The sequence below is a fragment of the Micropterus salmoides genome, unplaced genomic scaffold (assembly GCF_014851395.1).
Source record: "Micropterus salmoides isolate LMB-PRFRI ecotype aquatic unplaced genomic scaffold, ASM1485139v1 Ms_hic_scaffold_2, whole genome shotgun sequence".
Lineage (NCBI taxonomy): Eukaryota > Metazoa > Chordata > Actinopteri > Centrarchiformes > Centrarchidae > Micropterus > Micropterus salmoides.
Window position 1 is genome coordinate 23,354,212 of NW_024041150.1, and position 15,277 is coordinate 23,369,488.

General features: G+C 41.3%; 1 protein-coding gene across 7 annotated transcripts in view; it reads left to right on the forward strand.

The window, feature by feature from the left end:
* The window catches only part of LOC119912376 (adhesion G protein-coupled receptor L3-like), a 224,473-nt gene that overhangs the window by 58,930 nt on the left and 150,266 nt on the right, over positions 1-15,277 (forward strand). For all 7 annotated transcript variants that reach the window (XM_038731552.1, XM_038731549.1, XM_038731551.1 and 4 more), the window contains exon 3: positions 3,245-3,458. In XM_038731552.1, the coding sequence (XP_038587480.1) occupies positions 3,404-3,458 (55 nt within the window). In that variant the 5' untranslated portion in view covers positions 3,245-3,403. The remainder of the gene's footprint in view (positions 1-3,244; positions 3,459-15,277) is intronic.

Genomic DNA, 15,277 nt, shown 5'->3' on the forward strand with positions numbered 1-15,277 from the left:
AGCAAAGCCAAACATTTGTTGTAGCAGCTTTTAATGCTTAAATCTCATATTAACACGAGCATCTTCAACACCTTTCCAGAAAGGTGTTTTTTGTCATTTGCAGTATCAGAGCTTCAAATGACAAAAAAGGAATGTATATGTGTAATTACTTAACTTTTACCATATGTGAGAAACTTTTTATATATTTTCTTTGGCATTTTTAGTCTCAGTTACTTACAAACCCTTTGAATACAGCCTTACGTGTAGATCCAACTTAAATCAAGCTAATGGGTTCCATTTCCCTTTATGCTCTTTGCCTCCCATTTGTTTTTTTTCTGCATGTCACATGATTGCTGCGAGACATACCCCCAACAACTACTGCTGTTACTGTCTGTAATACCCAGCCCTTTTTTGCTTTAACTAGATAGAAAAGTCAATTAATTAAATCTGTCAGGTTTCATCTGGGCCCCGTTGGCACACGCACGATTACTAAAATAACAAAAACAACATCATCACTGATTAGAAAAAGAAGATCTGCAGGAAACAGTGAGGCAGTAATGAAGAAGTCTCCTTGATGTGGCTGAGAACGCAAGCCGCGGTCGCTGCGAGGCCCGCTAAATGCTGGCCAGCTTATCTAAGGGAGTTATCCAAAATCCCCCTCAGAACACATACCCTTGAAACGTCAGCACCATAATGTATCATAAGGCTCCTTCTGGAATACAAGACGAGTTGGCAATGCCGGACTACCGCTCTGTCTTTTTATTTTATTTTTTACTTACTTTTTTTTTTTTTTTGCTTTGAACTGGGTCCAAGCCCTTCTCATAAATATGTATTTTATGATGTGTTCTTTCTTTTGCGCTTGATAGCGGTTCCTGTACCTAAGCCCACACACTTCTTTTATTTTTATTTGAGAGCAAATTAACAACTGTGATAGTGAAGTGTTTTTCATTTTATGTGATAATTCCTAAGTAACACCTGTGCATGTAGCTTCTTCTCTTATCGGTTGTGCTAGGAGATATGGCGCATAGTCACACACACACACAGATATACACGGTGACACACACACACACACACAGATATACACGGTGACACACAGGGAGCAACATATTCTCATCTTCCACTACAGAAACAGCCTCTATCTTGTGCGACTTGCTCCCTGTGTGTTTCTGTGACAGTTTGGATGCATAACCTGCAAAAAAGAAAGAAGCCGTACGCCAATACTCAATGGAAATCAGCGATGGATCGCCTTGTCTGCCATATATTTTCAACACGTTGTTGTGCATGTGCCTCCTATTTAGTCTGTATCTCTGCCACCAATTTAGAAGTTGTCCTACAGTATTAACTTCAGCTCCAATCTTCCACTTTTACAGTGTATTTGAATGTGATCATTCTTAGAGTGATGTATTTTTTTTGTCAAGGAAGTCACAATATTTGATTTGATTTGTCATATTTAATTTAGCTCTCCTGCAGCTGTCAGAGTGTTTTTATTAAACACGCTGTTTACTTAGAAGGATATTACTTTGATCAAATGCACTCTTTTATATTGCTATATATAATATAAAGACAGTAGACAATACAGTAGATGTGGTACAGACAAGTTGTTCAAACTCTAGGTCTGTTCACTCGTGGCCTTCTGCCAAGACTTTGATGAGCACACTGGCTTTTAACCTCGTAATATTGCCCAAATGGTCTGTTATGTCTCATGATAGGCTTGCTGCCCTTTTTCTTAAAGCCATTAATATCTGCGCGCACACACACACACACACACACACACACACACACACACACACACACACACACACACACACACACACACACACACACACACACACACACACACACACACAAAATCTGATTACTCTAATGCAGGATTTTTGAACTGGGATTAAGAGCTAGATTTTGAGATGGGAAAATGTCACTGCTCCCAAAGAATCCAATGACACAGGCAGCATAACTCCACACGGGGATGGTTACAGGGAGTGATAAAAGCGAAGTTGTTGTATTTAAAATGTAGTGTCGGTATATGTTGAGATTTTGATGTCAAGTCAGCTTCCCCAGTGCCGTGTCCTTTGATGCTATGCTCACCTTTTGTAACCAGATTTTCTGGCGTCCCACAATGGAATTAACTCCCTGCAATATTAAATGCAGAGCGGACTGCCTAGTGTGCAAGGATAATGCTTGTGTGTAGATGATTGCAGCATTGTGTGCACTCTCTGGCTTGTATCATTTTGCAGAGATTATGTTTCTGCAGCAGATCATGGTTGATAGTGGATAATAAACAGGGTTTGGCTTGCCTAATCATTAAAGCTGACTTAACCTAAATATCATGATATGGGTTTGATGGGATAATCTCATCTGGATATAGATTTTTATTTTTATTTTTAAATGTTCATGCTTCACTTACGGAATGAGGGGTTGCAAACTTTCACGCACCGTCTTGGATCAGCCTAACTGTTGATCTCACAGCAGTCACAAGCTAACACCATGTATTTCATGTTAACTAGCAATAGCTTAAGGATGACTAAATCTGGTGTGAGGAGTTTACTGGTGATGGCACTCCTGTGAGTTTAGAGGAGGTCAGGGCTCATCTCTGGCTCATTCAGCTCTTCACAGTGTGTCTTGTTAGCCATTTTGTTGACTGGAATTTTGGAGCGAAGCCTGCGAGCGCAGTAGTCATTTCTGAGGCCTCGCAGAAGACATTCACAGGTGCAAAACATCAAACTGTGAAGTTATGGCTCATGCCCAAAGGAAAGGGAAAACACCGCCGTGCTTCTTATGTCAATTGCCACCAGGCCTCGTAGAAGTACACACAAGTTCTGGAGTACATATGCGAGTGCAAAGGCGTACACGACATAGTTATCTGGCAAAGCCCTATGCGGCGTGAGCTCCATCGCTCACTCCTTGTCTCTGTGGGAGTGATTTCTTGGCAAGGTGGGGGAGTTAGCACGTTGTATGAGCAAAACAACAACAGGATATCCAAAAATACATGTGGTTTGCGCTGTCTTAGCGTTTGGTTGATCACACCCGGTATGAGTTCAGCTTACCGGAGACTGAGCAACTGACTTGATGACAACTTGAAACCCACAATGCCATAAGGACTGCGCACAAGGATGATGAAGGCATGGCGCATCCATCTGTTGTGGGTTTTTGTTTTTTCACTGGAAAAGACTCACTCCTATTGCTTTTGTAAATGGACAAAGAACTTAAAGTCACACTTAAAGTCTTCTAATGAGCCAACATGTATGCTTTTGTTTACTTGTGGCAGATTTCGGACGGCATCTGGCGTCAAGATTTGCGGTCTTCTAAGAAGAGTGGCACAGTGGAGGAAACCGTGCCTTAAAAGAAGCACCCGATTCAGGCATTTGCCAGCAAAAGACTGACCTCAACTGGGACCTTCAGCAGCGGGCGGTAAGAGGAGGAGGCCATGTGGACCGCACGCCTGCTTGTCCTCGCCAGCCTCTTCGCACCAGCCGCTATGGGTGAGTTTAGCTCATTAGAGCTTGTGTGTGTTTGTCTCTTATTGTGCCTGTGTGGACGTGCAGATGTAAGCACCTCATTTATTGTGTGATCACCATGATTTGGAATCCTATTGGAATTTCATGTATTTGCTACTTAAGTGCCAGATCAGCCAGCCAACTGCGATAAAAACCTCTGACTTTATGTCTGTCTCTTTTTCAGCATCTATCTAGCTCCTCTCGCTAATTAGCAGTTTTTTACTCCCTTACTCCCTCAAACTTTTTCTTCTACACTTTTCTTATTTGCACTCTCTGTCTGTTTCTTTCACTGATACCCTACCTATTTTTAGATCTGTCCCTCTTTCTCTCATCTCGGTCTCTTGCTCTCCTGGCAATAGGAAATGAACTGAAATTACCTTAAAAGAATCATTAATACTGCTTTGGCTTTGTGGCCATGTTTAGTATAGCGAGAATTGCAGGAAGAGGAGAAAAAAAAACAACTTATCATTTAGATCTTAAAGATTAAGTCGCAAAGTCTTTCTTTCAGTAAACAGAAACTGCCATAGTTTCGCAGCATTTCCCTTTGGCCTTTTGTGGATTGTGTCAGAGGCAAACTAAATGAAGTAATTTAAATTCAGATTAAAAGACGTAGATGGTGGTTGGCGGGTGAATGTGGAAGTGTGTCTGAATGCGGATGGGGCAGTTGGTCACAGCCAGGGTTTAGATGTAGGGAGTTTTGGGAGAGGGGTAAAATCCTATAACAATGTTAATTTGATATGGTAAAACCATTAATGGAAGTTTTGGAGCTAATTGAATTGTTGTTGTTTTTTGCTGTGATATCTATGGACCATCCAATGCTAATGAAAACACACTTTCTGGCATCGTTAGTTTTCATGTCATGTATCTCTCTTTAGAGGGCTCTATTGAGAGCTCTGGGTTGAGACCACATAAGGCAGCTGATTTAGTAGTAGTCAGCCCAAAGAGACAGACCTTGAGGACTATTATATTGTGTATAAGTCAAACTGAAATGAAAATAGATTTTTGCTAAGAAGTCATTATATTTGTGCTTGGTGTTTGTTTTAACTTGTGTACTTATTTGGTCTCTTAAGCCTACTTCCCCCTACACGATTTTTTTGCCCTATTTGCCAGTCGGCAAGCTCGGTTGGGAGTCGTTATGTGTGAACTACTCAACGACACATCAAAACGGCTCCCCGACACATCACTGCCACATCGCCGACGTCTGCCAGATATCTAGCATGCCAAATTTATGGCGGACATCCACCCAATGAGAGCAGGCAGCTACTTTTTCAATACAAAACACTTTTTACTCCCCTCCAGCTCTCTCTGTAACTCAGATGATCCCTGCTACCTGCGTCACCGATCAGTCACGTAGTTTGAACGCCACAACGACTTCGAGACTCCCGTGACAAGATGGCAAGTTGTGTAGTGTGAACGGCACGGCCATCAGCCGACGCTGAAAGTCGTGTAGTCTGCACGAGCCTTTAGTGGTAATTTGATTGGCTCAAATCTGTGCGGTTCGTAATATTGCTTCAGTTCCGAAGGCTGTACAGGCAGTCAGACAGCTAGGGGTTTTTAGCTGTTGCTTAGGCCCATCTGTGATTTGAGCAAAGTGACATTGTGCCTCTGTACTTTAACTCCATGTCGTGATTGAAATCATGGAGTAATGTAAGCAGTGCTGAGGTCACAAGGCTACCCGCAGTTGTGAGTTTTGACAGTCTGGTGGTCATTTGCCAGCAGCACAGCTGGACCCATGAAAGAGAGACAGCTAACGTTAGCTGGACTCCTTTCTTTCAGAAATGATGGACACTGCTGTGTGTTTGTGTGTGAAGGCTGCCGATGACTCAGCAACTATTTAAATGACATAAATGAAAAGTGATGTCTAGTGGGAATCAGTACTAATGTTGTCAAGCTAGGCTAACTAGTTTCCGTTTTCCTTTTGAAATCTAGTCGGCCAAGCTCTGTAGCATCCACTTTCTGTGTGGAATACACACTTAAAATCATGATGGGTCCAAAGCTGACATGCTGGTTGCAAAAAAACTGTTTTGTCCTCATTAAAATAAATGGAAAACACGAACAGTAGCCACATTATATTTGTAATGTAAAATGTGTATTATATTTCCTTACAGAAGAAACTGAAGAGAATTCAAATTGCAGTCAACTTTAAACGGCAAAAAGTGACATTAATCTCTCAAAATAACTTGCTAAGATGGATATTCATAGTGCTTGTACCTAAACATACATGTCTTTTCTTCCTACTCAAACATTTATTGGCAAGAGATTCGCAACATTTCAAATAATATTAAAATATTGTCAGTTTTCCCCAGTTTTCTTCCAGTTGTACTTCTCTTGGGATTGTTTCAACAATTTCTAGCCATTGATCCTGCATTAAGGGAGCTATGCTTCCCCAGTTCCTTATAAAAACTGTTTTACATGCTTTTAATAATATTTAAACTATCAAACAGATCCTAGTACAGTTTATTTAGAGAAATTACATTTATATACAGTAACATACAACTGCATATCCTTGTGTTTGCTGTCACTATCAATTACAAGGCACGTAAACCCACAGAGTTAGCAGTGACACACAGGCAAGCACACCCATGCACAAAGAACCATATAGTAGATAGCCTGTGTGCAGTCAGTGCTATTGGTCCTTATTGTTTTAACCTCTTGACCTTGTATTTGATTAGCATTGACTCTAAAGTGCTGTCTACAACAGCCCTGTCAATCACACCGCATGTAAGCGTCTCTTGACCTATCTATGTGAAACTTCTGACCGTCTGCTGCATTTTAGCTGCACTTTCAGACATTTGTTTTAAAGAAGTCAGTCTTCTAGAACTCAGTTGCCCACAAACCGCATCGGAACAAAAAGCATTGAAGCATTTCTTGGGATTAGGTAGATGCATATCGATGGTACATTTAACTGGATAAACAGTAACTCTACAACAACCAGCTCAATTTATTTAAATGAATAAGTCGTGTTTTTGCATGTTTGAGCCAATTTACTGCAAAACTTTATTATGGTATATCTTTTTCTGAGCATACCATAGTTTTCTGGATTAGTCCAGACCTCCGTTGCCTTTACCTTATGTCACTGTGGTATGAAAAGGTAGAAAATGCATTCATCAAGCTTAAAAGCCGTTTGAACCATTTGGAAAATGGTCAGCAGCAGCACATGCATGATTTGTCATAAATGGGCTGAAAACGTGCACAAACACCTTCCCAGGCCTTTAAATCAATCATCATGCTTTGTTACTCATACCACAACAATCAATCACTCATTGATCCCACATGAATAGGTGACATCAAACTGACAAATCATCTAGTAGCTACATTTTTTTGGTGCTATAACTAATGCTTTAAAGGAACCACATTTGAGCATTTTGGGCTTGTTTGAACACTAGATTAAGCGGTTGACATCCCAAGTAAATAATTTGGCAGTTTTATTAAGAAAGAACTCATTTAACACCCAACCCTATCCTGATGCTATAAGCAGACACGGCCAGATGTTGCCAGTGAATTGTTCTGCAGCTGGGGAAGCTTTAGTGGGGATATTCACCACGATGTCATTGTGCGTGTTTCTCCCTGAGAGTGTTGGAAATGTGTACTCCGGGGGATGCTGGCCTACTTTGGGATCTATACTCCCTTTTGTCTATATACAGTCAGGCACAGGCATGGACACACGCATATACACAAGTGCATGGAGGATTGGAACCAAACACAGGGAATGGTTCCTGTTGACATACATGCCATCAAGTTTCACATAAGAATATTCACAACATGTGTGCAGAAAAATGCACACACATGCACACGCTGTGTTAGCCAAGAGTCTGCAGTTGGAGTTGAACAGCTTCCTGCCTTCTTGTCTTTATTTTTATGTCAACACGTATCGAGCTGTCTGACACTTTACACTTGTCTGAGGAAAATTAGGAATATTTTTGGACAAGCGTCACTGCAGAGAGATAAAAAAAAAAAAAGAGTCATGACAGAATGGAGCTTAAGGAGCGGTGGCGATGTGTAGCTGTGTGTGGGTGGAGTGAGGTGTATTTTGTTTGTGTGTGCGTCTGTGTATGGGCTTGCATGTGATGCTTTTGTGTGTGTGTGTGTGTGTGTGTGTGTGTGTGTGTGTGTGTGTATATATAAGTATAGCTACAGAGTCTTGCAAGATTAATAAAAAAGTTCTATCACAGATGCAGTCACTGGGTTGAAAAATAAGTAAAACGCATCCTTGTCATTGTTTGGGTAACAGTGAATAACAAGGGAAAAGCAATGTCCCAAACACTCTGGCCATGCCTGAGCAGGACATTAATCATGCGTTTCTGTGCATGTAAAATGCTCCAGGAAGGATTTTATATTCATTCCACTTAATACCCCACCCCATGGATTCGGAGACATAGCCGCTATAATGGATGTCGGCTTCTGGACCAATCCAAGAGACAAAAGCGTAAAGACTGACACGTATTTTTCATGGTCATATACTAGTGCATACATCAAACCTGGAAGCAGATATCGTCCTGGCGGGGGGGAGATAGGTACGTAATGGATGAGACGGCAAGGAAGATGTGTGCGCATCGCATCTGTTTAGCATATGTGTGTGTTTGTTGGATTTTGTAGCTCTCAGACGAATGCCAGGTAAGTGTGTCAGAAAAAAAATTAACATATAACATCCCCTTTGCTTTGACCCATTCCTTTCTTTCAATCACACAGCCCCATTCTCTCTCGCAGAGCGTACAAAAAGTCGAATCCAAGCCAACGTGCACCTTACAAATGCCCTCTGTTGCTCATGTTGAGGTATCGGCACCAATGTGCTAAGGTTAGCTGTATCTAACCAAACAAGAGCATTAAACTCCAATGTCAGTCTCTCTGTTCCCGTACCCGATCCACTTAATTAATCTCCTTGTGCCAGGGCACAGACTCCATCCGCCAAGGCATCCCTGGATTTGCCTAATTTGCTTAATTAATTAAACAAATGATTTATTTGAGCTCATATTTCAAAGCGGGAGAAAGGTCTTTGTAGAGCCTACTGAGGCATGTACTTGTTTTGTTGTGACTGTGAGTTGCCTCTTGAAGCATTGCAAATAAGTGGGCTTTGGAGTGGGTGGATGTCAATCATTCATTTGCAGCAGCATAATGTACAGGCAGATACAATACTTCAGTGCGGGGGCACATTATATATGCATTTGTATGCGACATTAGATTAAGGAATGAACTTTCAGCGGTGTCTGTGTTTTATGAAGGGGAAGCAAGGGGATTAGTGTTACATTGTTTCACTCTGGTGACAGTAAACAGAAAATAGTTGAATGACTGTAGTTTTTGTGCAGCTCAAAAAGAAGAAAACAAGCCTTATGTATTTTGAGGTGTAATATGATTTGCTGGTGGAAGGCTTAAAGTTACAGAAGTGGGCCTTGAAATTTGGGGAAACTTTGCGCAGTGTCATGCATTACACATCAAACTCAACTACCTGACTGACTGATTCCCAACCAATAACTTTGGGTGAGATGCAGTTGAACTTAATTCCAAAGTGGTCAAATACTTGTTCATTGTGTTAGGCAGGTGTTGGGCTGAGCTTACATTTTAAGCACAATCACATAACAAACCTTTGACTCCTATTTATATTCAGTACTTTGAGGTCTGTGGAAACACTGATATGCCTGTCCCCGTTATGCACCATGCATCTATTTTACATATAAGCATACAAAGCTTTTAATAAACTTGCATACATTTAACTTATATTTTGCATGGCTGGGTGAGTGCCACATACTGTGCTCATACTACATGTAAAATATATTTTGCATGTACACTGTACAGCACATGCCACATACAGTTCAAAGTAAATGAATTGCTAAATTGCTTCATACAAAACATGTGTTGTCGTGTAAGGCAAAACATAAAAAAAGATAATTCAGAATGCACATATCCAAAATGTAAAATAGTAGATTTTTATTTTTAAAGAACCTTAGGCCAAAAGGGGTGTTCAAGCTAAATGCTAACGGCAACGCTGCAACATACCCGTGATGATTAACAGGTAATGTATAGCATGATCACTATCTTAGTTTATCATCATGGTAGTTGGCTCTAACATGCCTACATTTGTGAATTGGCGACCAAACACCAAACAGCTATACTTGGAATGACATTATCTTTGCAAGCATTTTGTCATAAAGCAAAGTATCAGACAAATTGAAAACCAGAGGAAAAGTCAGACGATCATCAAAGTGATCCCAATTCATCCTGAGGGAGACATACATGCCTGAACCAAATTTTATGGTAATCCATCCAATGGTTGTCAAGATATTTCACTCAAACCCACAAATGCGAACCTCATGGTGAAGCTTGGGGAACAGTCAGGGGATCACCAAAGTCATTAGGATTCATCCCTCTGGGGCCCATGAATGTCTGTACAAGACGTCATGGCAATTCATCCAATAGTTATAAATATTTCAGTCTGGACCAAAGTGGTAGGGTGACTGACATTCCTATTGCCACACTACTAGCATGGCTAAAAACTCTTATTTCCAGCCTCGTTTGTGTGTTTTATTTTGTCAGAGCGTAGTGCTAGTTGTGCAAGATAATATGCCTCATTCACACTCGATGAGGGTTTGAAAATGCACCCAACATCCCTCCAAATTGGAGCTTGGAATGTGCTGCTGGTACTGGCGCAATAACTGTCAAGGCAAGGTCACAGAAGTACTAAACCGGGCAGGCAGAAAAACATCAGCTCATGCCCGTCATCGATGCACGGCCACTGCACTTGACCTGTACTGGTGTGAAAACATAGCGATATACGTGAGGATAAACATATTTCAGTTTTGTCTAAAGCATAGGGATGATTAAAATAAATAAAAACATTAAAAAATTAACAAGAACACTGGGGGAGACAGTGATGGAGCGTTTTTTTGCCAGCAAAATCTGTAGTTTTAAGTAATTTTGTTATTTGACTTTGACATAAAAGTTTGATTGCTTTGAAAATGGTTTTGATGAGATTCTTAAAAATGCCTTAGGTTTAATGCTTTAACAGAATGCTCTCTTTTTTCCTGTAAATGGATTATGCTTTTCCCATAAGCCACACAGTGCTCCCTGAAAATAGATAATAGTGTTTCGTTTGTGGAAAAAATTACTTGGTGGTTGTACCTATCCTAAGGGTGGCCTCCACGGCTGTCATTTGGATGCCAGTTTGCTCTATAGCCCCTTTCTGAATGCTGATTTATATTATTTTTTGCAGTGAGTCTCAGTTTGTCAGGACAAGTGGCCTTATTTGAACAGAATTGTTAGATTTTCATTTAAAGTAGGGTATACTGGGTTTAAAATCCAGTTTTCTTTGTGTCCTCACTTCCATGTTATCCCCACTAACAATTTGTGTGGCATTTGGCATGGAAATCCACTTCCCTTTTTATGTTCTACTGTAATGAGTGAGAAATCAATACCTGCTTGATATGGAAAATAAAAGACTGCCCTTTGCTGCACGTAGAAACAGTAGTGACTGCTTGACATTGCCAAATTGCTGTCAGAACTTGCAACCCAAGAGGAATGAATGACAGCAACATTAAGAATGGCAGGGTAGGGTTAAATGCCTCTGCATGTTTTATAGGTGTCCATACCGGGACCTGTGTATATCTTCTAAATAAATGAATTAGACTCCCCATTCATTCTGCCCGGTTGCACAGGCATAATTTGGTAAGCGCTGAATGATGCCATTTAAAGTGGACTTGGAGCTGGCCGAATGGTGTTTAATGAGGACAGATATTGACAGCAAGGTCAAGTGGCAGTGGATGCTAGTTTACATTAGGCCGCATAATGTGCGCGCGTGTGTTTGTGTGTGTGTGAGAGAAGTGCATGTGATATGTTTGTGGTGTGTGGCAGAGTGTAGAGAGAATTGCTAAGAAACGCCGCCGACCAGCTCACAGGGCAAAAAATGGTGGGCGTGCAATACCACAGGGTTTCCCACACTGCATAACAGCAGGGGTCAGGCAGTAATTTTGGGTGTGGGCGGAATGTGAGGAGCAGGAAGGGCAAACAGAAACCACGCAGAGAGACAATGCTGGGACCTATACTTTACTTAATCTGTGAAATTAATTACTTTTTCCTTGCCGCACTGTGAAATCTATAGATAGAAACACTTTTTTATCCCATCGCCTGTAAAATAAATCCTACGTGTCCACATACATGTAGCTATTTGCATAATGTGACATACAGTATCTGCATTCTGTTGACACAGTAGGGGCTGTGAAAGACTCGGCAGATGATTACATGTTGCACTGTGTATGCAAATGTATCAGCTTTGTAGGATTGGCCCCATGAGGTTTGTTTCTACCATATTTCACAATCATGGGTGTGAGGGTATGACGGCGTGTGAGTGAAGCACGGTGAGGCTGTCAATACCTCCGCCAACCCCCACCCACATGATGAATTGTTACTGCAGCAGTACATGATTACAATACACGCCTTAGGCCGAACTATATGCATGTTTGCTAATTATTCAGATTAGAATCATCTCCCCTTTTTAAACCTGTTGCTAATAACATGCATATTTTGATCTTTTTTATGTTATTTGTGTTTGTGGGTGGGTGGGTGGGGAGTTAGGGGGATTGTATCTCTCCCTCTGACAATCCAATATGAATCTAGGTACTCAATTTTGTAACAATATGATTGAAATTCAAAGCCCATTTGATACAATTTGATTCAGCTGTGATTAGGATTTTGTTTTTACTTGTTTTGCTAAAATAAATGATAATCAGAAATGTCCCAGAAAATGATGTCTTTTGCCACACAAACTATAAACATGGGCAGTGATACAGCTAGAGGTAACTTTTTGGGGATTCATTTTTCACATGAAATGCTGCGGAGTATTGTATACCTCATTTCATGGGTCAGTGTCATCCTTCTGAATTTGGTATGGGTGCATGTCACTGTTAATAAAACAGCCCATGGCTTAAGTAACCATTAGGAGTTAGGCGTTGGTTGCAAGTGGCATTAGTTCCTCTCAATCTGTCAATCTAGCTATATAGCTAGCCAGCTCTATCTGTGTATGTCCATCTCACATTAGCGAGACTATTGATCAAGTTGTAGTGTTTTCGGTGTTGTTCAGTGCCTAATGAGATCTTATTTCAATGGCAGCTCTCTGGGAGCCTGTGGATGCCTACTTTGGCTTATGTAACTGCTCCAGCTGAGATACACCGGCATTTCCTGTTGATGAAAAAGTCAACATTATGGCACCCTGTCACCAGAAGAGAAAGAAAGTAGTCTTGCAAATGAAGACCTTATTCTTTTAAAATGTTTATTTAATAGCACAATGAAAGCATCTAAACAACTTGTTCTCTCCTTTCATCTGCACATTGTCGGTAAGTCTTGATTAAAGTCTTGCGGTGTTTTGTATGTGAGGCATTGCCGCTGTTATTGAGTGTTCCAGGAGCAACTGGGGGCATTAGAGAACTACAGAGAAAGACACAGGTGCCGTTCTTTGACATGACTCAGAGGACGTGGTGAAGTGATACCACCTTTACTTGACCAACAAAGAGAAGTAGTTGAAAAAACAAAAGGGGTAAAGGATTAATTAGTTATTGTTCTTCTGATTTATGCACATTTAATGTAGTCTTACACAAACAAAGAATACTAAAGATCTGACACCATTTGCCTCAAACTAAAGTTCGCCACAGACACAGTGGACCAATTATGGGAAAGATGGTGTGTGACCCTGCCCTCTCTTTTCTCAGCTCTGTCATTGAATAAACCAACCATGCACAGTAACCGGTGATTTCATCTCAGCGAATCAATATGAAGTATTGTAAAGTCTGCATTTGGAGCAAAGGGGTGGAGGGGGGGGGGATCAAATGATACTGTGGCACAGATTAGCCCGTGAGACCTTGAGGATAAGAGAGAAAAAGGAGCAAGCAATAGAGAGGTGGTGGTGGTAGTGGTGGTGGGGCGATACTGGAGATGGCCTTCAATACGGCCCAGTGGCCTTGTAGGGGGAATTCAATACAGCAATTGACAAAAGAAGGCTTCCATTGTGGAGGAACCAGCCTCCTTTGGGAAGCCGTTCCATTTCCTTATTAATTGTGCTCTCATTAAAATAAAAGGAAGGGGAGAGGGGAATGGATAGCACAAGAGTAATGGTAGCTCCTCAGCGTGACCTCCTTGTTTGGAAAGATGCCAGGGTCAAGTAGTTCACAGTTCTGGTGCTTTACACGGGATGGAAAATACACTCTAGTTTTATGTATTTTATGTGCTGCACGTTCAGTACACACCGATAAATGCACCAGTTCCCTCTCTTGATCTTCCGTCTCTCAGGCCCTCCTACACACAAGAACACAAATCTTCCTTACCGGCCCCCACCAGCGTCCTCTGCACATGTGCACTATCAAGACTCTGGGGGTCACAGCTTGGCCTCTGTCTCGCACCACAGCTGTCAGACATGGGAGGAGTCATCAGTTAGGCCATGGATCACTGAAATCCTGACTAACTATACTCCCTAACTCAGCCCTTGACTCTGCTTAAGGGATGATTCTGGTTTATTCCAACTTGGGTCATATTTCTCTAGTTTTTGCCATGATTTCCATCGGTTATGATGACATTGTACTCACCAAAGTAATTGCTGAGATCTGGGAGCACGGCCTCAAGTCAGACGGGGCAAGAAAAACACCAGCAGTCAGAAAAACGTCAACACTATACCAGTATTATGTTTGCAACAGACAGTTGGGTCATGATTTTAAAGGCTCTCATTTGTTTTCTCTTCCAAATAGGTTCGGCTCACCTGACAGTTTGTTTGAAACCTACATGATCCTCTAACGTCTGGTGGGTTGTCATCCTATCGTATTCCTTTTAGCAATGTTACCATATTCCTTGATTTCAGAACTGAAATCTGACCGCAACAGCAACCCAGGTTATTAAATGGAAATCAATGTACAGATCCATAAATTCAAAATACTTAAATGTATAATAATAGAGTACTCTGTCCTAGTCACCACACATTTTCTATAAAACTTTGCAAAACATCTCCTCATTTAAGAGTCTAAATACATTGATGCCTTCAGACAACTGGAACAAATCAGCATTCTTTAGTTGTTGTTTTTTTCTCCAAATAGCAGACTCCTCAAGTCACCATACTTGAGGCAGTGAAACATAAAATGAAATTCATCCTCAGCAACATCAAGATCACAAAAAACACATACACTTATGCATCCTAAGGCCTTTCTTATAAATTAACGTAATTATGTTATGTTCTGTCAACATCTTGTGTAGATAATACAGAAGCCAATTGATTATGAATATGAATAAATGTAAGCGTTTGGTATGACCTTCATTCATTTTCGTTATAACCATATTTATTTTTCGTTTTTTCACTGCTGTCTTTGTTTTTCTTCTCCCATATGGATTTGCAGCTTGTTACAAGGTTTGTTTACATCTGACAGCTCTCAAGTGGTAAGATGTTTGTGTCTGGATCGCTGCTGTTCAGCCAAACTGTTGGACCCCATGCCCCATTCTTGACAAAGGGTATTCTGAATGGAGATGGAGAAAACCACAGTGAAGATATCTGTTTTTGGGGAGGCAGGGGTAGAGGGCAGGCGTAACTTCTCGCAGATATCTCCCAGTGGCTGAGACCCTACAAAAGACCAACTGTGTCAAATGAGAAAAATTGCAGGTGCACATTCCCCAGCGGTGCACTCCCTCTTGCTTCCCACTCTCCACACTTATATTAACGCATGCAAGCGCGCGCACACACACACACACACATGCATGCAAGCACACACATACACAAACGCCGCCTCCATGATCACTGCCCCTCATTCTGTGTGTGGGAGGGTGGGGGAAGGGGTAAGAAGGAG